Source organism: Solea senegalensis, linkage group LG4 (genome assembly GCF_019176455.1).
Source record: "Solea senegalensis isolate Sse05_10M linkage group LG4, IFAPA_SoseM_1, whole genome shotgun sequence".
Taxonomy (NCBI): domain Eukaryota; kingdom Metazoa; phylum Chordata; class Actinopteri; order Pleuronectiformes; family Soleidae; genus Solea; species Solea senegalensis.
In genome coordinates, this window is record NC_058024.1 from 3,507,060 (window position 1) to 3,530,267 (window position 23,208).

The 23,208-nt window shown below is 40.3% G+C and overlaps 2 protein-coding genes across 3 annotated transcripts in view; one reads left to right on the top strand and one right to left on the bottom strand.

Annotated features, from left to right (window-relative positions):
- The window catches only part of cast (calpastatin), a 50,739-nt gene extending 49,721 nt beyond the window's left edge, over window positions 1–1,018 (bottom strand). Inside the window, exon 1 of the mRNA XM_044024318.1 lies at window positions 833–1,018. Within this exon, the coding sequence (XP_043880253.1) occupies window positions 833–898 (66 nt within the window). The 5' untranslated portion in view covers window positions 899–1,018. The remainder of the gene's footprint in view (window positions 1–832) is intronic.
- A 4,724-nt stretch (window positions 1,019–5,742) lies between these two features.
- pcsk1 (proprotein convertase subtilisin/kexin type 1) lies at window positions 5,743–23,088 on the top strand. Of its 2 annotated transcripts, none has more exons than XM_044024333.1 (14): window positions 5,743–5,985; window positions 9,215–9,319; window positions 9,458–9,580; window positions 13,476–13,622; window positions 14,424–14,500; window positions 14,730–14,818; window positions 15,589–15,761; window positions 16,367–16,579; window positions 16,690–16,790; window positions 17,258–17,491; window positions 18,740–18,897; window positions 19,779–19,912; window positions 20,936–21,097; window positions 21,595–23,088. In XM_044024333.1, exons 1-14 carry the CDS (start codon window positions 5,797–5,799, stop codon window positions 22,021–22,023), a joined length of 2,334 nt encoding a protein of 777 aa, XP_043880268.1. In that variant the 5' UTR covers window positions 5,743–5,796; the 3' UTR covers window positions 22,024–23,088. The 2 variants fall into 2 exon arrangements, with proteins under 2 accessions (XP_043880268.1, XP_043880269.1); XM_044024334.1 differs by lacking the exon at window positions 5,743–5,985 and adding an exon at window positions 8,365–8,621.
- The last annotated feature ends 120 nt before the right edge of the window (window positions 23,089–23,208 follow it).

Here is a 23,208-nt window from a genome sequence, read left to right on the forward strand (position 1 = left end):
ATGTGGTTCAAGCAGGAATGATTTGATTTAGACTGAATAACAAAGTCATGACTAACTGTTGAAAATGAATGGGGAGCACAGATCAGTGGTGGATAACATTCCATCGCCACTGTGACCGTTATACTTTTGTTTATATGCTCCATGACTGTTGTGATATAATGGTGCATTCCATTTGTGGTCAAATTCAGAATTTCACAAGTTCACGCATATGAATTTGTCGTAATTTGTGCGACTTCTGTTGTATGTGGTTCACAGCAAATCAGTCGTACACATAATATAAACAAAATACCATGTAGAATGTTGTTATTAACTGCTGTTGCGAACAATAGCTAACAAGAGCTAGCCCCGAGACATGTTTTTGTCCGTTCTTTTTTTTTTTCAACTTCTCTCAGGAACACAACATAGAACTGAACGCTCAGACTTCCGAGTTCCGATGTGTCATTCCAGGATGGCTAACACCATTCCATCCCTGCTACTTTAATATGCATTACCATTAATATCACGTCTGTTCTATTTGTATTCGTTTCATTTTTAAATGTAGACATGTTGCTGTGCTGCTTGTGTTAGTGTCTGGTATTGCTAACAATGGCTAACAGTGGCTAACAGTGGCTAACGATGACTAGCCCGTCAACGGGCGTGACGTCACTTGCAGTTCTGGCCTCTGATGGAACGCGGCGTAAATGGCGCAGACGTTATCGCAGTAATGCAACGTCATAGATGCGGCATAAACAGAAGAGCGGCTGATCTGAACAATCACGTCACAGACACGGGAGTTGTGACGGTGTCTGCCCGAGTCCGCACACACTGAGACGCAGTAAAACACAACACTTACCTCCGCCGCCTCTTTCGCGTCCTTGGTGTTTTTAGGGTGACCGTGGCTTCTCTTCTTGTGCGGCATCTTTGAAGCGAACAGAGGTGAATGTCACAGCTGCGTGTGTGTCCTCAGTCTGTTGCAAATCAGAGTCAGAAAGTTGTCGATCTGCACCCCGGAGCAAAATACGTTGCCCCTCCCGCTGAGAAAACTTTTTGGCTTTGATGCCAGGAGCAAATGCTCAACTCCGTGTGTGTGTGTGTGTCTTTAAGACTTTTAGAGATGCATTAAGTGATCAGGTCAATGTTTTACGATGAGCTCCAGCTTCTTGACTCTAACTTCATCACAGAAGAGTCTTCATCGTCATCATCATCATCATCATCATCATAGACACTGGGCCGTGCCGCACACACTGCACAAACACATCATGTTTATTTAGAGAGACTTAAATAGTTTAGTGTTTCAAACAGCCGTGAAAAACGTGATCGTGAAAAAAGGCGAGAGTGTTTTTTTTTTTTAGTCCTGCCACAGTTTGGAGGACACACCCCACACACACTCAGGGAAGAGTTGAGTCACCGATCATGTTTTTCCTTCTTCTCGCTGAGCAGCCTTTATTATCAAGCACCATGCTGCCCCCTAGTGGTCAATGCAGGTTATCGTCGGTGCACTGACTGATGAATGCATTCGTCTCTTTGGTGCCAATCATTCTTAGTATTTTACAAAGCAGTGAGGGCATTTCGTCCTTAACAACAGCACCACCTGGTGGCTTACCTGCTAAAAGGTGTCACTTGCTCAAGATCACATTTTCAAAACACGCCCTATCTTTTATATTGGGTAAAATGTGGTGTGTGTGTGTGTGTATGCAGGATCAAACAGCTTTCCCTTTTGTTTTTAATACTGTTCCCCTAAAAAAACTTCAGAAGTTCTCTGAAGTTCTTCAAAGTTTTATTTCTTTCTTTCACTACCTGTCCACACTCGTCTGTCCTTTTTTCTTCATGTTCCCTTTCCTTTAAGGAATGTATTGGCTAGCAGCCTCAAGTAATATTGTTTTTTTATGCAATTTTGTTCTAATTTATTCACTGTGCTCTATTTTATTCTTTGTCTTTTTGGTCCTAGTGAGGTATCAATAAAATCTAATCTAATCTAATGACCACTCCCAACTGATGATTTTCCTAACATCTCCCAACCTCCTAACCTCTCAATCTGTGTTAACCTTTTCCAAATCAAGCATTGTAACAATCAGTAATCACCAGTGCCCCCTTGCGTGTTCATACCTAGATAGATGTTGCACATCTTCCCCCTGATGGCTGAATATTCAACTATTTTGACATCTAAAGTCAGTCTCAACCATGTTTCCTGTACACTAATAATAATAATAACATCAGGTTTCATTGTTAAATCATCTATACATTTTTAGATTATAGTCCATGAGCCACTATAAGATGATCATGAATAACACTAACCAACACCTCACTGTTGTTGGGGAAACCAACGTGATTGTTTATGAATATTGAATATGTATAGTTCATTCATTATAGTATATTAATTACTTTACCAATTACCAATTTGGATCATGATTACTAATTAACTTAATGATTGATACATCACAATACCACATTAGCAGTTAGCTTGAATTGAAGGGAAGAGGTTGGCATTTTACACACTTATATTAATGCAATATTAATCAGACCAGACGATATATTTATTAAAATACATCAAAGGTTAAAACAACACCACCTACTGGATGTAATTATATACAGAAATCAAGATGGCGGTTGACAAAAAATTAAAAAAAACATGAAATTTCAAATGAGCATGTGCAGATTAGTTGACCTCACGCTAACCGGGTGTCAACTACAACTTCAAAATAAAATCAACTTCATTTATGAAGTAAGTTGAAGTATGAAGTATGAAGTTTTCACCAGAAACTTCCGAAAGTGAGTTCAAGTGGCTCACGACAGCTCTGTGGCACAGGTGGCCCCGCTGTCAGTGATTCAGGTCGGAGGAAGTGAATCATTCGCCTGCGTGTGCGTCCCTCTGATGCCCGTCAGTCCATGTGACCTTCCCACTTCCTGATAAGAGTACGAACATCGGTCTATCACTGGCACAGTGATGGCAATCAGTGTGACACCACGGCGACATTTTTACAGCTTCTGATAACAGGTGACATTTGTATACCACTGACTGACCTCTGGTGACACGACATGACATGACACGACATGAATGAATGAAATACTGTCTTAACTGTTGGTGTTGGTGTTCTCCAATAATAAAGGCGTTTTGGAGTGCTTAGCTATTGCGATTGAAGATACGGCTGAAAAAAAAATACAATCTCAAACAAAACCAGGCCAGGGAATAAGACATGTAATTCTTCAAATCATTGAACCACTAAACAAGGAAGTGCAGCTGAACTCTCTCATGGTTGGTGTTCTTCATGTGCGTCATCCTGTGGCTTTTCCTTCACCGTCCGTCTGTGCAGCTGGAAAAATAATTAGCTGACCAAACACAGTTGGACCTCTGACCTCAAGTGTGTGTGTGTGCGTGCTGGATAAGTGATCTCAGTCCACTACAGTGAACACCGACATCACAGAGATAGAATCCGTTTCTGTGCATTATTATTTGGTCACTTAACAGCGGCTGATATCTATAATTATGCTTTAATTAATCTTTAATTTTATCTTCCTCCTTATTTCTTATTCTCCTTCTATCTTATTCAATCTTGAAGCCTCCTCCTCCATCTGATCTGTCCGTCTTGTAAATAATTCTGTGTAGCTTGGGAGTGTGTGTGTGTGTTGGTCAAAGCAAACAGCTGTTGCTAGGTAAGGGTGGATTATAGCACAGATCTGGCACAGACCTGTTTGCACATGGCCAGATGAACAAAGGCCTCAGACATCATCAGTTCACACACAGTTTCAGTCACAATGATTCACTATTCCACTGTGTGTGTGTGTGTTAAAGCGGAGAGTTGTTTGGTGTGATGTAGTGCTGTTATTTGTTATTTCCACGTCTGTCAGTCATGAACTGCTCCTTCATTGTGTACCGGAGGAAAAACAAAAGAACATCCTCACTTCCAGCATCTTTATCTGTGGATCACTGTGCTCACCTTCATTCAGAGCAAACCTCCCACTCTTCCCGCCAGTGAAGCATGTGAGCGGCACCTCAGCATAAATCACAGCCTGTAAACACTGGAAAATCACATCTGATACTGCTCCTCCAGTCCATCACCACACACCTGTTTATAGATTTTTACCTTTTTCAGCTAATAATAATTGAACAGTCCATCCATCCATTCATTTAAAGCTACAGCATCATCCTCGTGGGGGGAAACAAACGTCATCAATTATGATCTGTTTAATGTTTACATATTTGTATAGAATGTGTCATTCATATCTCATTTAAAGACATTTAAATGACACTGGTGTGTGACTGTGAACCATTTTGTTTTATTACACTGTATAGATATTTTAATTTAGCACAATTTACATTATGAAATGCTAAAGTCGCTTTTGTAAGTCGCTTTGGATAAAAGCGTCTGCTAAATGACATGTAATGTAATGTAATGTAATGCTAAAATTATATATGGGTATTTTATCTATATTTTGAATGTCATTTCTGCTTAAAATGTAATTATACATCTCCAAATATCACATCATTTGTTATTGTTAATGAAAGCAAACAGAGGATTCAAAGCTCATGTTTTGCTGTTTATTTACACAAATTAAAATCTAATTGTTTATATTTATGTTGAGTTATATGTAGCATCAATGTTTATATTAATAAGTAGTGAAAGGTTGAAAATGAGCAGGAACCAGCTGAAAAGCTCCTTTCTCTTTTTTTCTGTATATATTTTCACTCATTCATCCATTCATCCATTCATCCATTTATCCATTTATCATAAATCACCTTAAAAGCCAGTTCCATAGACTGGCATTCTTACTCAGTGGGTCTTCTATAAGTAAAGCTATTATGTTATTGTCATTATTCATTCATTCAGTCAGTCATTCGTTTATAAAGTAACAGTCCAGGTCTTATATTTTGGTTCATCTCCTGACATGTTCCTGGTTGTGAACGTCAGGTGCTGATCCCTGTCACTGCCTGTCTTGTCTTATAGGTTTTAAAACAACATTGACATTATTTTCCATATTCATCAGCGGTTACAGCGAATGAACACGTGTTTTTCTACGTGAAAACATGAAATATCTGTAGGTCTGACGTCAGCTACTGCTGCTGCAGGCAGAGCCAAGGGGTTATTTTACACGCTCATCTCATGAGGAGAAAAAGGAGAGGAGCTGTCCGTGGTGCTGAAGAAGCCTCTCTCTATCTCTATCTCTCTAGATAGATAGATAGATAGATAGATAGATAGATAGATAGATAGATAGATAGATAGATAGATAGATAGATAGATAGATAGATAGATAGAAAGATTCTGTTTTTCCTCCTTCTCTTCCTGAGACGAACAGTGGAATATTTTTAGTCCCCTTCTCCTTCTTCTCCTCCTCCTCCTCCCGTTAAGACTTTCTCCTTCAGGGATTCAAAGTAATACGTTACAACAGAGGTAGACTCCGAACTGACGTCAGAGCACCAGTAACCTGACGTGTGAACACCCCCACCCTCACCCTCACTCCCACTCCCACAGCTCACAGCGCACCAACCCTCCTCCCAATCAGCATCATCTCCTCTCACAGCGCAGAGCCGCGCAGTTGTCACGTCAGCTTCCCCTTCAGAAGCAGCTGTTTCTTCAGGAATAAGCAACAACAGCAACAACAGCAACAACAGCAACAACAACAGCAACAACAGCGGCAACAACAGCATCAACCGGGACATTTTGTTTATTCTGATCACACTTACACAGAGAGCGTGTGTGTGAGAGAGAGAGGCTGTTCTTGTTCTGCTGTTCTCTCTCTCTCTCTCGGGATCATCATCATCTCAGCAGCAGCAGCAGCTTCACCACACACACACACACACACACACACACTGTCTCTGAAATGGAAGTGAGATGTCGTCCAGCGGTGATGTGTTGTGTCCTCGCCGCCCTGTGCTCAGCTCTGCCCCGCTCCCTCGGCTCCTCTTACACGGACAGACAGTATGTGAACCAGTGGGCAGTGGAGATCCCCGGAGGACAGTCCGTGGCAGAGGCCATCGCCAAAGAGCTGGATTATCAGCTGGTCCGACAGGTGAGCAGCGCCTACACCACACCCGTCCATCACCAGTGTCACTGGCAAGCAACGGAAATTAATATTCCTAATGACACATTTCATTTGATATAATCTCATTAAAAGTATATGCACATGTACTGAATATCCACTTCTAAAAATGTCCATTTATATATAAATACACAGGCCTATACAAATGCACACATGTTGGATTATATATGGACATGTATGAGGTATGACATTTCTAATATTACTAAATGTACCATGGGTGTTTTTAAACTCGCTTTATACTTCCACATATCCAGAGGATGAACATGTGTGATAATAATAGATCACATTATTATGTCACTTTTGTTAAAGGGACATATACCGTATTTCAGATATAACACCAAACAAAATGAATGATGGGATGTTTTATATGACATCTGTCATCGTCTCTGTCATAGTGTGTGGCTGTGGTCTGTGCTGGAGTAATAACGGAGCAGACGATCGCTCTATCTGCTCAACATCTTTGTTTGATCAAACCACGAGAGCGGAAACACACACACACACACAATGTACAGTAGGTTGTCGCTAAATGAAAGGAGGAGGTTTTGAATCACTCACACTGTCATGTGTGTTAAAACAAAGCATAAGCATGGACAGGGTGGTATTCCAGTGTATTACTGTCTGTTTAATATGAAGCATTAGATTATCAGTAATCTGTAACTGTGAGCAGCAACAACAATGAAATGTGACAAACAATGACGTCTTTTCCCTTCTGTATATTATGATTTATATTCTAATTCATTTGCATGCTTTCTTCACATTAGTTGAACTCAATTGAAAAGATAGCTATACAGTATGTGCCATCTGCTATGTTTGTTATTTTTGTTGCACACTCAGTGACACTTCAAGACCACTTCAACTTAAAACTATACTCACCAACATACACACCTAGTGATTTATTTTAAAGTGCCCACAAGGGGGAGCCAGCGTCTTTCCAGTCATTCATAGGCCTCATGATTTTTTTTTTCTGGCTTCTCCCTCACAGTGGATTGATTTGAAACAAATAATATTAAACTGCAATAATAATAATAATAATGAGTCACCTCATCTCTCGCTCTGTCTTCATCTCATTTCACGTCACTAGTGTCTGACGTATATGTGAGGAAGAGGAGGATGAGGGGAGGATGAATAATAAATGAACGTCGGTGATAATGGTGTTTCAATCTTTTCTCAGATGGTACTTGGTATAAAACGTTTGAAACCCACCGCACTATAGTCTGTCCTTGTGATTAAAAATGATCTTTTTAAAAAAATGTGATACATGACCCCTTTTTATCATGATCACAATAACATGTTGTGGAAATGTTATCAGGAAAACAACTTGTTTCAGAGTGCCTTGCACAATGTTAATGTGTGGTGATCATGTAATATAAAACTGAACATATCCCATACTTAAACTGTCCCTGGGGCTTTACACAAATAAGAAGTGTAGATGACAGTATTCCAGACCCACTGTGAGCCAACATCTTCAGCAGAGAATGCTAAGACGTCACAATAGAAATGTAAAACAAACACAATATTAAAGCGAGTATGTGTTGGGTTCTGCACCTGATATGAAGTGATCACTAATGATCCACCGCTGCTGTCTCTCAGGATCTTTGGTGATCTGGAAAAATGCTTTCCCTTTGGTCAAAGCTCTACCGCCGGACACTGGGGGTTGTGATTCTTGTGATTCTGACATTAGCACATGTCTGCAATGTTAGTAATGGTTTTAGTAAGTTTCCACGTCTTCAATGATTTGAAACCAAATGAGCATCTAAAGAAATAAAGCCAGCAAACGACTGTGGCTAGAATCAAACCCAGGTCAGCAGCCATCTGTCGCCCCTTCTTACAAACATTTTAGGAGTTTTTGAATGACAATGGGTGGTTATTGATCACTTATACAATCATCCAAATTTACCCTTTAGTATCCCTGTATAGTGCGTCAACAACCTGGGCCTTCTGTACATTGTAATTTTGTTTTGTTTCAGACAAAAGTAATGTAAATAAAAACTGTACATAAGGCATGTTTGATAACCTGACATGCCACACCCTCAATAACAGATAAAATACACCAGAACTGTACAGTGTTGGGTAGTAACGCGTTATTAGTAACGCAGTTACTTTATTCAGTAACTAATAATGTGTTTTTTTAACTTCAGTAACTCCGTTTCCGTTACTAAACGCTGCGTTACTCCGTTCCTGGTGAGGTTTTACAACGGCACACAGTTCCCCTAACATGTTCACACGATCAATAAAGTTTAATTGAATTGAAAAACAAAGCACTTGTCGCCCTCTAGCGTCCCATACGTAATCAAACACGCGCCATGAAGAGGACTGGACAGGTCAGGGTGAGGTCAGGGAGTTAAGTTTCTCCTCGCGGAAGATATTCACATTACTTTCAACTGGAGAGCAGACGGAAACAGTACATTTCGGTAACTCGGAGACTGTGTCCCGGTTCAAAAATACTTTCTACGGCGAACAACAGCAACAGCAATCTGCTGAATCACCTGGAGAAGTTAGCAGCTAAGGTGGCTAACGAGAGTCACAGCAGCGAGCACACACCCACTCAACTTGGAGTTCGAAAGACGGACCCATAGCCAGGCACAACTTGATAAAACAATAGCACGGTATGTTTAATTGTTTATTTGGACATCTTTTAGCAATATCAGGCTATTATTCCAAGATTCCAATGGTAAAATTTAACAGATATATATACATATATATACATATATATATTATATTACATTACATGTAAGAAAGATAGGTTTGCAGTTTATAGCCTATGGAAGACTTTATGGCCTGACTGAAATAAATAGGCTTTGAAAAACTACTTTGGTGTTTGTGATCATGGATTATTCAGCATTGGTACAGAACTGAAATGATGGCTAGAGGGGAACTCAATCGATCAAACTTTATTTAATGGGAGCATTGGAAAAACGTTTTACAGTAAGTAAAAAGTTACTTTCTCAGTAAAACATTACTTTTTGGTTTAAGTAACTGAGTTACTTTTTTACGAAGTAACTGTAACTAGTTAATATTTTTCAGTAACTAGCACAACACTGGTTTTCAATCATCTACTGCCTGGATGATATTTCATTATGATTTCCCTAATTCTGAATTCCAGTGGCTGTTTGTGGACCTGTATTGCAGGTGGTTGCTGTTACGTCATTCCCTATAAAATATTCAGCCCATCTCATATATCACATCTTCCTGTCTGCAGATCGGGGCCCTGAAGGACCATTTCTTGTTCAAACACCCCAATCATCCTAGCAGGATGAAACGAAGTGCCAGACACATCACTCGGCGGCTGTCGGAGGACGATCGGGTGAGTGCTCTCTTCTCATCGTCTCTACAGGATTTCTCTGTGTTGTTTGAAAAGATTGAATCGACTAAAACTCTCTCCCTCTGTGTGTGTGTGTGTGTGTGTGTGTGTGTGTGTGTGTGTGTGTGTGTGTGTGTGTAGGTGCTGTGGGCAGAGCAACAGTATGAGAAACCTCGCAACAAGCGAGCGTCCCTTGGCGGCTGTAGAGACTGCCCGGTGGACAAGCTGTTTGATGACCCCATGTGGAACCAGCAGTGGTACCTGGTGAGTGTCCAGTTAACCATCCATGCCTATCAAAATAAAGTCATTCCAAATGTTCTAAAAACGTGTTATCTTATACAGTATGTCCATGTCCACATGTCCACATGTCCAAAACAGCCCTGGAAAATATGAATTGTTCAGTGTAGTTTGTGCTTAAACTGTGTGAACACTGTGTTCCATAGACCACAGATGTAGCTCCATATCCACTCTGCTCATGATACAGTATGTTGTGTGTGTGTGTGGGGGGCCTTGTGTGACTGCAGCTGCTCTGATCTCTCCTGACACTGGTGAGGACAGTGTGTGTGTATTGTGTGTGTTCAAATAGTCATTTTCAACACATGTGCATAATGGAGTAAATGTAGAGTACAGGGATGCAAAACATAAACACTGCATGTCATGGAACAGCTCTGACAAAAAAGAGCTATTTGCTTAATTGGTAACACAGTCCATGTGGAGCTGAGAGCAGTGGAGAGATTATAATCCAGCAGGATGGAGTAGAGTCGAGCATTAAGTTCTAATTTACCCTCAGTGGAATGTTTTAACTCTTTGAGGTTAAGTAGCAGCAGAGAGCAGTGGGCTGTCACAGCTGTACGTCCTTTTCTACGTCCATCACTGACACGTCCACTTTCTCTTGACCCCAGTCTGACACTCTGAATGACACGAGCTTAGAGTGAGACTAAACCCACCAACATGCACACGGGGGGAGAGAGGGAGGGAGAGAGAGAGATTTCTTTCTTCTCGTCACTTCACATGGAATCACATGATCTCAAATGAACCAAATGTTGTTTCTCTGTGTATGTGGAGATGGGGACGGGGCACAGTCTCTTTGTGAGTAAGTGAGTGAGTGTATGGATGAGGAGAGAGAGGGAGATCAAGAAACTGGTAGAAATAAAAAATAAAATAAAAACGTTTTTGTGATTCATCTGAATTTATTTATTTATTCGCTGTATGAGCTTGTGACTCATGCAGGTGTGTGTGTGTGTGTGTGTTACAGTTAGTCTGATGCATAGTGATTCATTTGCCTTGTCCATTCAGGACAATATTCAAGGACAAAGCTATGTCCTCGTTGAACGTGATGATGAGGATGATAGTGCATTAGTGAGGGTGGAGCTGTGTGTGGAGAAGCTGGCTCTGTGGAGTGGATGAATGTCTCTCAGGAGTGGGTGACTGCCTCATAATTTAATGACGGGGTGACTCATCTCATACTAGCTTGAAATTCCTGCTGCTATCAGTCTGTGCTGCTGAATTGTGTAGTGTGTGTGTGCTTGATGTGCACTGTTCAAGTGTATATGTGTTTATATCATCAGACAACACGTGAATGTAATGTCCTTATTATACAAACCAAAATCATTGTCATTCACATCCCACTTGTGCAGAATAAATGACTAGGACTGTATGTGTTGGTGAATTGGACAGCATTTTCAAGCCACTCACTTCAAATATTAATGATTTTAATTCACTTTGGAAATCCAGAGTGATTTTTAACACAAATGTCCTTCCATCCCTTATCCTGCCTCAGCATGGAGTAAAAGCCCTTTGAAGAATTTAACATCTGCTGAATATTGACTTTGAGATTTGAGTTGTTCTCTGTCAACTGCTGCTGATATAATCCAAAGCAAGACAAAGGGAAAATGGAGAAATCCTAGTGAGAGGATGAGGTGAGACATCACAGGGATGAGTCATGTGTTGATGTGGCAGCCTGCAGCGTCTGTGCGTAATGTGCAAAGAGCAAAGTGAGGGGCTTTTTTTAGTCTTCCAGCTCTGAATCAGACTGTTCTCCAGCCTGCAACAGGCAGGCAGGCAGGCAGTGGTCCTCCTCACTCAACCCCACTCCCTCATGATTTTCCACTTATTACAGACATGGCTCCTCCCACAATGATATTACTGTCTGTAGCCTCAGAGACTGAGCATGTGTTGTGTTTGTATCATAAGCCTTCAGATGTCTTTTGCTGCTAGTGGAAATGTGAACATTTCATATCACAATTATCCAGACCATAATAAGTGTATTTGTATTGAACAGTTTACAATGAAAAAAAGTAGTAGTAGTAGTAGTGCAAATTGTGTAGATTTGTTTAGTTGTGTACATATCTACTGCCTCTATGGTCAAACGTCAGCTACTGCCTTCCTTACATCACAGGCACCCTCTCATCCAATCACTGCAAGACTTGTTGGTCCAGACTCCTCCCCTTTTATACAGTAAATATACAGAGCTGTTGCTATGTTGCCTCCCTCACTACCAGGCCACGCCCCCCTCCTCTCCCCCACTCAGCTCGTTAGCCTCAGAAGAGGAGGTTTCTTTATAAAGGCTCCCTGTTGTGGCATTTTAAAATAAATCACTAAGACTGTATGTTGACAAGTGAAACTGGATTTTCACGTCACTTATATGACTTATTTTCCGCATTCACATTATTTAAGATGCGCCATGTTATCACATTTTGATGTTAGAGTTAAATCTTTAGAGCCAGCAGTCAGCCGACAAGTGGTCATACAGCAGCAGTCTAGTAATGAATGTCTGTAAAGGTCAATAGAAGAATACCCATCTGAAACACTTGACTTCTGCTGAGCCTTTTAACATAATAAGAGCCATTTAGATAAGTCACCATCTCTGCTCTGAAGTGTGAGGACAATATTCAGCCCCTGATTTGCATTCAGTTACTGACCTGACTCAAAATGTTGTCATTGAGAGTGGCTATTGTTTATGTGAGTACCTTGCAGGTATTAGAAAGTGCTATGTAAATAAACACTGATTGATTATGGTAAGAATCAGTTTCCCAATTTATGTCAGTGTTAGACCTTTTGTCTGGAAAAGGAAGTTTGCAAAGCACTCACTCCCTTGCACCAAATTTCATAGAAGAAATTGACAATTTTAGGAGCTCCTGGACGACTGTTGCCTCGTTCTGTAAGAGCTCCTGGACGACTGTTGCCTCGTTCTGTAAGTTTGTGTCACTGAGGTGAATGAAAGTTTGAATGAATGAAACACGGAAGGCACAAAATATACACAGACCACATACATTGAAAATGACATGATGTTTATTGTCATTACACGACTGAAATGTGGAGGTCAGATTGAAGGTTGATCATAGCTGCTGCGACTGAGTGCGTCTCACACTCTAACTGATGGAGACAGCAGTGGTTTTGTTTACTTTAACCATAAAAGGGCCCGGAAATGTTCAATATCTGGCAGTTATTGACAATTTACTGCATGTTAAAATGAAGTATTAACAATTTATAATGAAGAAAACTAAATGTTTTATTCAAAATAAAAACACTAGTTCACGAACAACAGATTTTGCTTGTTAAATTAAATAAATAAAACATTTTGAAACTGTGTTCAGGCGTTTTTCCAACTCTCTCCTCTCCGCTGATTCGCCGGCTTCCTCTGAGAACGCAAGGGGAAATGATCGTCGTAACCACACGTTGGCTTTGACGTGCAGCGCCTCAGCTTTCAGAAACCGATGGCACAAGCAAACGTGTTGTCATCAATGCGCTCAGTATTAAAGGGTTAAGAGCAGTACAATGAAATAAACATATTCCTCAGATTTATGCTGATGTTCTTATGATCTTATTAGGTGACATTTCTTAGTGGTCTCTGCCATCGTCCATGAGTCTGGCTGCATTTAAGACAGTATGAGCGGGTGCCAGATGGAGCCACATTTAAAAAAAACTGAACAATCACATTAAGAGTTTTTGAGGCAACTTTATGTAACACTCAGACAGACACCATTGAGATATTCCTTAATATAAAGTGTGAAGTAAACCTGAAGATGACGTTTGTTGACTTTAGTGGACACATCCATTCATCTATCCCTCCTCCATGCACCCACTGGTAAACGCTGCTTGTCTGAACATGTTTATAATCTTTTACATAAGGAACTGTCCTGTCCCTCTTGTCTTCCAGCAAGACACACGGACGTCCTCCTCGCTGCCAAAGCTGGACCTGCACGTGATCCCAGTGTGGCAGAAAGGCATCACTGGAAAAGGCGTGGTCATCACTGTTCTGGATGACGGACTGGAGTGGAACCACACAGACATCTACTCCAACTACGTAAGACACCGTTTCCATGGAGACAGCCTCCATAGTCTGGGTCTGTTGTTGTCATGGCGACGCCGCTGGTGACACCTCACAAGGCGCTGCGTGGAGACAGTAATAGGTCCTCTACATGATCATCTCTGCCTCATGAGTGCTTTGTGGGGGTTTTCTGTCAATGTGAAAATACTGTACTGCTTATTCAAGTCAACATGTGAGACAGTGAATTTCACTGAGGTTTCATTTTTGACTGAATTTCTCCTGATGAACGGGAAGTGAACGGCCGTCATCAGCCACGTGTGTGTTGCAACAGTGTCTCAAAGAATGAAAGAGGAAAATCTATTTTTTAATGAAGTGAATTCACAGATTAATCGAAAGCAGCTCCATAACCAAGATGCTCGTCCTTCACAGTCAAAGCATGAGAGTGGTTCTACGGTGACATGTACAGGCATCTGTTTATTTACATCTGATCATAAAAATAAGCTTTTAACGCACATTTTAATTTGCTCTTTAATAAGAAGATAATCTGTGAGCTTCATCATATTTCCTACTGGAATGACAGAAACAGACACAACTTGACATGTCACACACATTTATGCGCTGCAATTTGTCCCACCATGACACGAGCCTCGGGCAAAAGCAGTCTGAAGCTTTCAGCAGATCACTGCACTCATTCATCCCGAGAGTCATTCAATTTGTGTTTTTCCACCCTTTGTCCACGTCACTCTGGCCTCTTGTCAGCACTGATATATGTCTCCATGACAACAGAAGCCATGGTCACTAACGTCCGATCGTTTCCCGTGTGCTTTTGTTTTAAAGGACGCAGCAGCCAGCTACGATTTTAACGACAATGACCCCGACCCTTTCCCCAGATATGACTCAACAAACGAAAACAAGTAAGTGAACTGCTGTGTGGTGACATATTTACGTCACTGTGCATCACTTAATTAAATTGGAATAAATCTATCATCACCCACGTCTTCATGTCGTGTGTATTATAATAATTTAAAATGAATAAGAAACAGAGCAGTTACAACAGGGCCTTCACATATTGTAGTGAAATATGTGCAAAAAGCACTTTTCCTTTTAACAAAAGTGTAAAATAAAGATGTCTTTTCTTCTCAGGCATGGGACTCGCTGTGCGGGGGAAATTGCTATGCAGGCAGACAACAATAAGTGTGGAGTTGGAGTGGCATATAACTCCAAGGTTGGAGGTAAAGTTACATATATAATACACGTCATGTTGCATCATCACCATATGCTGCAGCACATTTATCTCTGGCTGTGTCCTCACTGTAAATCAGGGGTCTCAAAGTCCAACAAAGTCCAACTACTGGGAAACAAACTTTTCAGAAGGCATGGGTGGTATTAAAGGAATACTTCACCGATTAGCATTTAGCTTTGTATTACTAGAATGGGGGTAGTATTTTTGAAATGTTATGCTTCCCAACCTCAGTTTCCCCTGAGTTGAGAAACATCTTCATTATATATAAACATACACTGTATATATATGTATATATATATGTACTGTATATACACACAATATTGCGACTTTTCTCTTATAATGTTACAACGTTATTCTTGTTATTCTCAAAAGCTTTTTTCTTCATCATAAGATAAGATGGCCACACAATCATTTCTTTCTTTGTCTCATTAGCAGTGTTATCGTCTATTGCCAGCAGGAAAATGGATTTCCTGATGATGGAGTCGTGATTTTTACACCAGCTAGTTGCACAATGTCATTCTCCAAAATGAAATAGTGTTCTTTATGTTGGGGCTGTAACATCTGGGCGTCCAGCTGCTTCATAGCCCAGAGGCTTATCTTAGCTTAACTTATCCCCAACAAAGACGTGTTTATGTTACATTCAAGTAAAAGACTCCTCACTTGTTATCATTGATCGCACAATGGAGTCAATGGTAATCTGTATAAATTGTGTTACTTGTCAGTGGGTCTGTGCTACAGTTCCTCTCTCTGTGTGCTCAGGGATCCGTATGCTTGATGGGATTGTGACTGATGCCATCGAGGCCAGTTCTATTGGTTTCAATCCGGACCATGTGGACATCTACAGCGCCAGCTGGGGACCCAACGACGACGGCAAGACGGTGGAGGGCCCAGGCCGTCTGGCCCAGAAGGCTTTCGAGTACGGAATCCAGAAGGTAAATGCAGTTTTTACCCATCGTAATCTTGTGTAATTCCTAATGGGAATTAGGAATGATGTCTCTAAATCCTAATATGCAGCAGTAACAGAAGTGGGATAGAGGAGAAAAACAAGGACAAAAGTCATCATGTTGCTATAGGAACAAATGTAATACATTCTGTAGGAAACTATTCATATAAGGTGAGAATAAAGCTCCAGTGTGTAGAATTTAGGCAAATCTGTCCACTTCATTTACCATCACTGTAAAATTTAGAATTGTTAGTTCCTCATGATAAAGCCTTTTGCCAGCCACGGTGGATGAGTGAGTCCTCTTTCAACTGGAAGGTCGAGGGTTTGATACCCAGCACTGCCAATGTTGACCATGCCTGTATGAATGTATGAGTGAATGGTAAAACTTCATTGTAAAGCAGCTTTGAGTGAAAGGTGCGATATAAACACAGAGTATTTAGCATTTACCATATGTAGCATATATTTTGAGTGAACAGTGAACAGAAACTTGTAATATTTCTGTTGCAAATCAAATCACAGTCACCATATCTGCCATATCCATATTTACAACCGAGGTTGTGTCCGATAGCATTTCTTCTCTCCTGCCCTCTGCAGGGCCGTGGCGGAAAAGGCTCCATCTTTGTGTGGGCGTCGGGTAACGGAGGTCGTCAGGGCGATAACTGCGACTGCGACGGATACACCGACAGCATCTACACCATCTCCATCAGCAGCGCCTCTCAGCAGGGCTTGTCTCCCTGGTATGCGGAGAAGTGTTCGTCCACTCTGGCGACAGCATACAGCAGCGGTGACTACACTGACCAGAGAATTGTACGTGAACACACACCTCATGTCCTTATGTGGTGTCACGTCGTGTTTCTAACATGAATAATATGCAACATGGTCTTAATCTACACCTTTCCTTGGCTACTTGTTTGCAGACGAGTGCTGATCTACACAACGAGTGCACTCAAACTCACACTGGAACGTCGGCCTCTGCTCCGCTGGCTGCTGGAATATTTGCACTGGCACTTGAACAAAAGTAGGCACTGCTGTTCCTGGCACTGTCTACATATGAATGATATTTCAATACACACATATATATATATATATATATATATATATATACATATATATTATATTATTATAATATAATTAATGTTATTATAGTATATTATTTAATAAGGTACCTTAATTGACACACAGTTCACCTAATGCTGTCGCTGGAGGCGTCTCCCTTTTCCTTTAAGACAATTTTGTCAGATTTTCTTCCTCATCAGTCGTCTGTACCTGTTTTAGTACAGGTGCTAAAAATCAAATTCATGTGGTAAAATTACAAATATACACACATACAAAATGTGCAGTGGTAATGTAAATAACATTGTATAGATGAATGTGTGTGTCTGTAGCCATGGTGTGAAAACATGCTACAAATCTCTGTAGCTACAGGCACAGAAATGTTGTTGTAGACTAACTGGTCTGCCCTCCTGTCCATCTTTCCTCCATCAGCCCAGATCTAACCTGGAGAGACCTGCAGCACATTGTAGTCTGGACCTCTGAGTTTGATCCTCTGGCGAATAATCCAGGCTGGAAAAGGAACGGAGCAGGACTGATGGTGAACAGTCGTTTTGGCTTTGGTCTCCTGAATGCTAAAGCCCTGGTTGATCTCGCTGACCCGGCCACCTGGAAGCATGTACCTGAGAAGAAGCAATGTATCATCAGGGATGATTCCTTCCAGCCAAGGTATCGAACCTTTCCCTGCACCACAGATGGCTGCTTGTATGACTGATTGATTACTTCAGAGGTGTCAAACTGGTGTCAGACTGGTGTCAAACTGGTGTCAAACTGGTGTCAAACTGGTGTCAAACTGGTGTCAGACATGCAGCCCACCTCTCAATATCATGTTGTAATGAAAACATGGCCGGCAGTGCATGCTGTGTGGCCGAGAATATAATACTAAATATGTTTGCTCGCATTGATAATAGTAACAATAAGACATTGGTTTGTAACTATAGCATTATTACATGCCACAACATTAAATGACGTATATAAAACTGTTTTAATGACAGTTAACATCATTATTTACTTCATTCTCCATGTTTCTGAGCATCATGAATATGTTTTTTATTGTGAGGCAAACATCGTTCAAAACAAGCACTTTTAAAAGTGTTTAGAAAGCCAGCATTATAAGAAGAAATAATTCTGACCTTTTTTCTTATCTTACCTTTTCTTATTTTATTTTTATTTTGAGTTGTTTGCTCTGAATTCTGGCTCTAATCTAAAAATATCTACACAAATTTGATGCAGTTATTGACGGCCACCAATTTGTTTCTCTCAAAAATCACAGTTGTAGTCTTTACGACATTCGACAACGTGTCTAATTCAAGAGAGACACAAGTTTGAGTTTCTGAGCAAACAAAGCGAACAGACTGAACCATTTGTGATATTAGAGACGCTTGTGTTCCTGTCATCAAGCAAAAAAAGAAGTCATTCAGACATCAAAAGCACTTTTTGATCATTGCTACACTTGAAACTATGGGATTAGATATCCCGGCATCATCACCAGTATACATAGTTCCAATCAAAGGCTGAAGTGTCCATTCTGCCGTTTACTTTGGATTAGAAGACTCGGTAGCAGTAACACCCAGTTTCCACATTACCTTGCTCCATCCTGTTTAATCCAGAGGATTTGGCTCGACGTTTCCGCTTTGCTTAGTGCTCTACAATCCCCTCCGACGTTATGCCAGCTTGAACACGGAAATCCTTTCATTCATGTCTCGGGGATTATCTGTTTTTGTAAATGAATGAATGTTCAAATCTAATGAACGTGTGTGACGAGCTACTGTAAGCGTTCCCCAAATGTGTTCCCAATAACTTTGCATCAAGATTGTGAGCATCCGCGTCTTCTGATGAACGCGACTGCAGTTTCATCAGCGACTGTTTTCATGCAGAGCTGTTTGTGTTCCCTGCTAAATTTAATGCATCCCACAGGGAGCTGAAGGCAGCGGGGGAGATCACTATAGAGATTCCAACCAAAGCCTGTGCAGGCCAGGAGAACGCCATCCACTCACTGGAGCATGTGCAGGTGGAGGCCAGCATCGAATACACCAGGAGAGGAGATCTACACATCACACTCACCTCCCCAGCTGGTTAGAGACGTGCACACACACACACACACACAGAGAATGTGGTTTCCATGACTTCAAGAGACATCATTACATTGACTTACACTTACTTCCTGGACCATAACTACTACTGGCCTAACCCAAACCTTATGTAAGGCTGAGCGATCTGGCTTATTAATAATATCTGGATATGTTAAGTCTATATTCTGATATAGTGTAGGAGATATATACTGTATGTATGTGGCTATAAAGCTGCACACAGGTTGTTATTTGTGTTTCTCAAAGGGAGAATGACGGTACAATTTAAATACACTCTAAAATAAAATATAATCTACTGTTTATGATCTGTATTACATGGTCGCAAAACACATCACCTTTCAATTCAGATAATAGCTGGTTTATTTCTTTGGCTTTTTAATGTTAAATAAAGGATATATTTGTGTGTGTTTTGCATGTAAATGTGGTCAAATTCTGATTTAACACAAATAATTAGGCTTAATTATTTGTGTTTTTGAAGTGACATTCTTAAATATTGGTGGTTCCATGTAGGTTTTTTTTTATCAATATAATGTTTAATTTATAATATTTAGTGTATTTCATTCATTTATTCAATATAATATATACCGTGATAATCAATAATAAGAAGGAAATGTCATCACAGCTACTTTATCACGATGACAATATCCAAAAGCTACGATCATAGCTTGTCTCAAATAAATAATATCCCTGTAAGTGAGAAATGATAGATTCCCTGCTCTAACCCCATAACATGTCTTCACATTGAAATGTAATAATTTACGTTATGGGGACGAGATGTTTGTCCAAGTCCCTGATGTGTAATACCTGGAATATAACATCCAGTACAAAGAGCAATGACAAAGCTGTTTTGTGCCTTTTAACCTCAGGTACTAACACAGTGCTGCTGGCTGAACGAGAGCGGGACACGTCTGCTAATGGCTTCAGAAATTGGGACTTCATGTCTGTCCATACCTGGGGAGAAGACCCTGCTGGGACATGGACCCTGAAGATCACAGACACTGTGAGTTACACATAAAAATGTATATCAAAACAGTCAACGACGTCTAAATTCAAGCAACACAATGTAGGACTTGCTCTCAGCGACCCCTACAGTTGGTAAATGGTATCATTTGAGTTACAACTACTGTAAAATAATGTGTAGCAGTAACATAACAATACCTGTGAGCTCTGAACAACCATGTCTTCAGACCATGATAGCATTTTATACAAATATTATTACATTGTTATATGTCTTTTATGATGGTCCCTTAGTTTCCTACATTGTGTTACTTTAAATGTGCAAAAAGGACAAAAAAAACCATAAACATGCCATTAGAGATTTATTGCATTTAATTTTATTGCAATAAACAGCTCAGCAATAATAATGTCCAATATTGGGTTAAATGTGAATGAGAAAGTATGTATGTTGGTGATTTATTTTGAATGACCAGAGGGGGCGCTGCATCTTTCCAGCCATTTAAGAACGGTATGATTCGAATATGATATGATCATATTTAGAATGTCCATCTTATTTTGATTATGGCAGCAATATCAGGAATCAAAAATATTTTCTTCAGTTAGACACAAAACACACAGTGTTAATAACATGTCAGTGATAGGAGGAAGCTAGCAGACACAAAAGTTCAGCCATTAAAAAAAGACATTGTTGCCACTCTTGACTGTGCAAATAATCTCTTAAATGTGTTATCAACTTAATCTCTGTCATGTTTATCTTCCGCTGAACTTTGTCAAAGTTTTTTCCGTTTTCTTCTTACTTGTCGGCTGTTAAGTTGCATCAAAAGACACAGATACAGACTTCCAAAATAAACTTCCTGTTAAACCGGAAATGATGAACTGTCACGTCGACGGTATGAAAAAGTACTCCAAGGCATATTTTTACAATTACTGTAGTAATATTACTAATATTTTGTGAATAATTGTGAATAATTACATAATAACATGAAATTTTCATCTGGACCCCCACACACACACAATTCCCCATCATAGCTTAAGTTGCATTTCTGTCTGTTATTTCCTCTCATAGTCGGGCCGCATGGAGAACAAGGGCCGCATTTTAAACTGGAAGTTGATTCTTCATGGAACATCAGAGAAGCCCGATCACATGACGAAACCTCGAGTGTACATTCCCTACAATGCTGTGCAGAATGACCGGCGCGGTGTGGAGCACATGGACGACATGACGGAGGTTAGTTCCATTCCAGAAACTCCACTAAACGCTCCTAAAAAACGTTCTTATGATCACCAGATACATGCAGTTAAAACACCAGTCCATCAGTGTAGAAAACACCATAACAGTGTCAACAATGTTAAATGTCACCTGTCTTCTCTTTTTAATGCCTGGAGCCACAGACCATGATCCTGTAGGGATTCTGAAGAACTTGCTTCTATTTTCACTTCATTTTTACCAGCTACGCTACAAGTAGTTATCTTATGTGTTGGACTATTGTAAAAGTTCATGGTACGACTGTGTTTTCTAACCCACGCATGCACACTGCTGTGACGTAGCTCTGGAAAGGTTCTATTGCTTCTATTTTAACCTTTATTTATACAGATTATCTCATTGAGACACTCAAGACAAGATAAACTCAAGATAAGGAAGCTGACTTATTGTCTTATAATGTGCGTCATGTACCAATAACACACCTCCTCTCTGTCTGTCTGTCTGTCTGTCCTCTCTTGCAGGAGCCCACACAGGCTAATCCTCCTCCTAAAACAGAAACACCCTCCTCCAACCCAGAGAAGATTCCCAAAATGCCCTCAGATCCAGCCTACTCCCCCTCTCTGGCCCTGCTGCGTCTCCTGCAGACGGCTTTCAACCGGCAGACCCCGGCCTTGCAGCAGTACCAGGCTTCAGGTAGATCCTCCTCCAAGTGGAGGAAGCAGCAGCAGCAGCAGCAGCAGCACCTGGACAGAAGCCTCTCCCCTACCGCTACCAGATTCCCCCCTCAGAAGCTGTACCAGGCTCTGGACATGATCAACAAGTACCGAGGCAATGAGGACAGCGTCTACAGCGACTACAGCGACGGCTTCTACAACACCAAGCCCTACAGGCATAGAGATGATCGACTGCTGCAGGCTCTCTTTGATATGATCGATGATGATGGCATGTGAAGGAGAGGAGGGGAGAAGGGGAGGAGGGGAGAGGGGAGGGGAGGAGTTATACAGGGAAGAAAAACAAAAACTCTTCCACTCTGTTCTGTTTTCCCCAATATGCTGCAAATTTTATCTCTTCATGTTCTTTTGCCAAATCATCATTTCCCCCCCCGCTGTATAACTGTATCTCTGTGTTAGTGAAAGCATTCAAACGTGTAAGAAATGGTCGAGGACATTTTGTCTCTCTTCTCTTCCTGCTCAAGCATGCCACATTTAGAATATACGTTTTATATTATTATATTACACACACACACACACAGAGTCTGGTTCCCAGGACATCAGAGGACATTACATTGACTTACATTCTTAACCATAACAGGTACTGCCCTAATCCTAACCCCAATCATACAACAGGTCTTAAAATGTAATCATATACATTATGGGAACTTGCTTTTTGTGACTGTGTTAACAGACTTTGGTCCCCACAATATGAGTAATACCTGAAAAATACACATACACACACACACACTATAAAAAGAGGAATATAAAAAATAATGAATAGTTTTCTCTATTTTAGTTTTTTTTCTTTTCATTCTATTTATGTATTTATTTATTCATTCATTCTTAAAATTATAGAACGACATATTTGAAAAAAGTAAAACAATTAAATATTTTAAACATAAGGTTTGTTTGATTTTTTTGTCAGTGTGTCATTGTGGACTATTATGTATTACAAGAAAAAAATATATTGTGAAAGATGATTTAATATGCAGGGACAATGTAAATGTACTATTAAACAATTATACTGAGGAAAAAAAACCAAAAAAAAAATATGTTGATATATATATTCAAAATGGAATAAAAAAATGAGAGATTAATTTTGTGTGCAATTGGTTTAATTTTGTAAAAGTACAATGCTGCATTAAATGAAATATTTTTCTAGCAATCCTCATTTCATATTCTAAATAATATATATATACAGTATATATCAAACCCTTGAACGGTTTATTTTCTCATGGCACAGTTCACTCCTTGTTGTCCGTGTGGTTGCCATAACTACCAATAAACACTGCCAAAACCTTTGCTTGTCTGTCAGAAGGTGTTTGTGTTTCCAGTGATTGTGACACAGAGGGTTTAGGATTGCAGGCCCCGTCTCGACATGCACAGTTATCTCTCGATTGCCTTAATATGTATAACTGTGCA

Excerpts from the sequence above, each read along its gene's own strand:
- pcsk1 (XM_044024333.1), top strand. The coding sequence starts at position 5,797 with ATGGAAGTGAGATGTCGTCCAGCGGTGATGTGTTGTGTCCTCGCCGCC. Across the intron at positions 13,623-14,423 it reads CAGACATCTACTCCAACTAC|GACGCAGCAGCCAGCTACGA; the intron begins GTAAGACACCGT and ends TTTGTTTTAAAG. Across the intron at positions 18,898-19,778 it reads CACACTCACCTCCCCAGCTG|GTACTAACACAGTGCTGCTG; the intron begins GTTAGAGACGTG and ends TTTTAACCTCAG.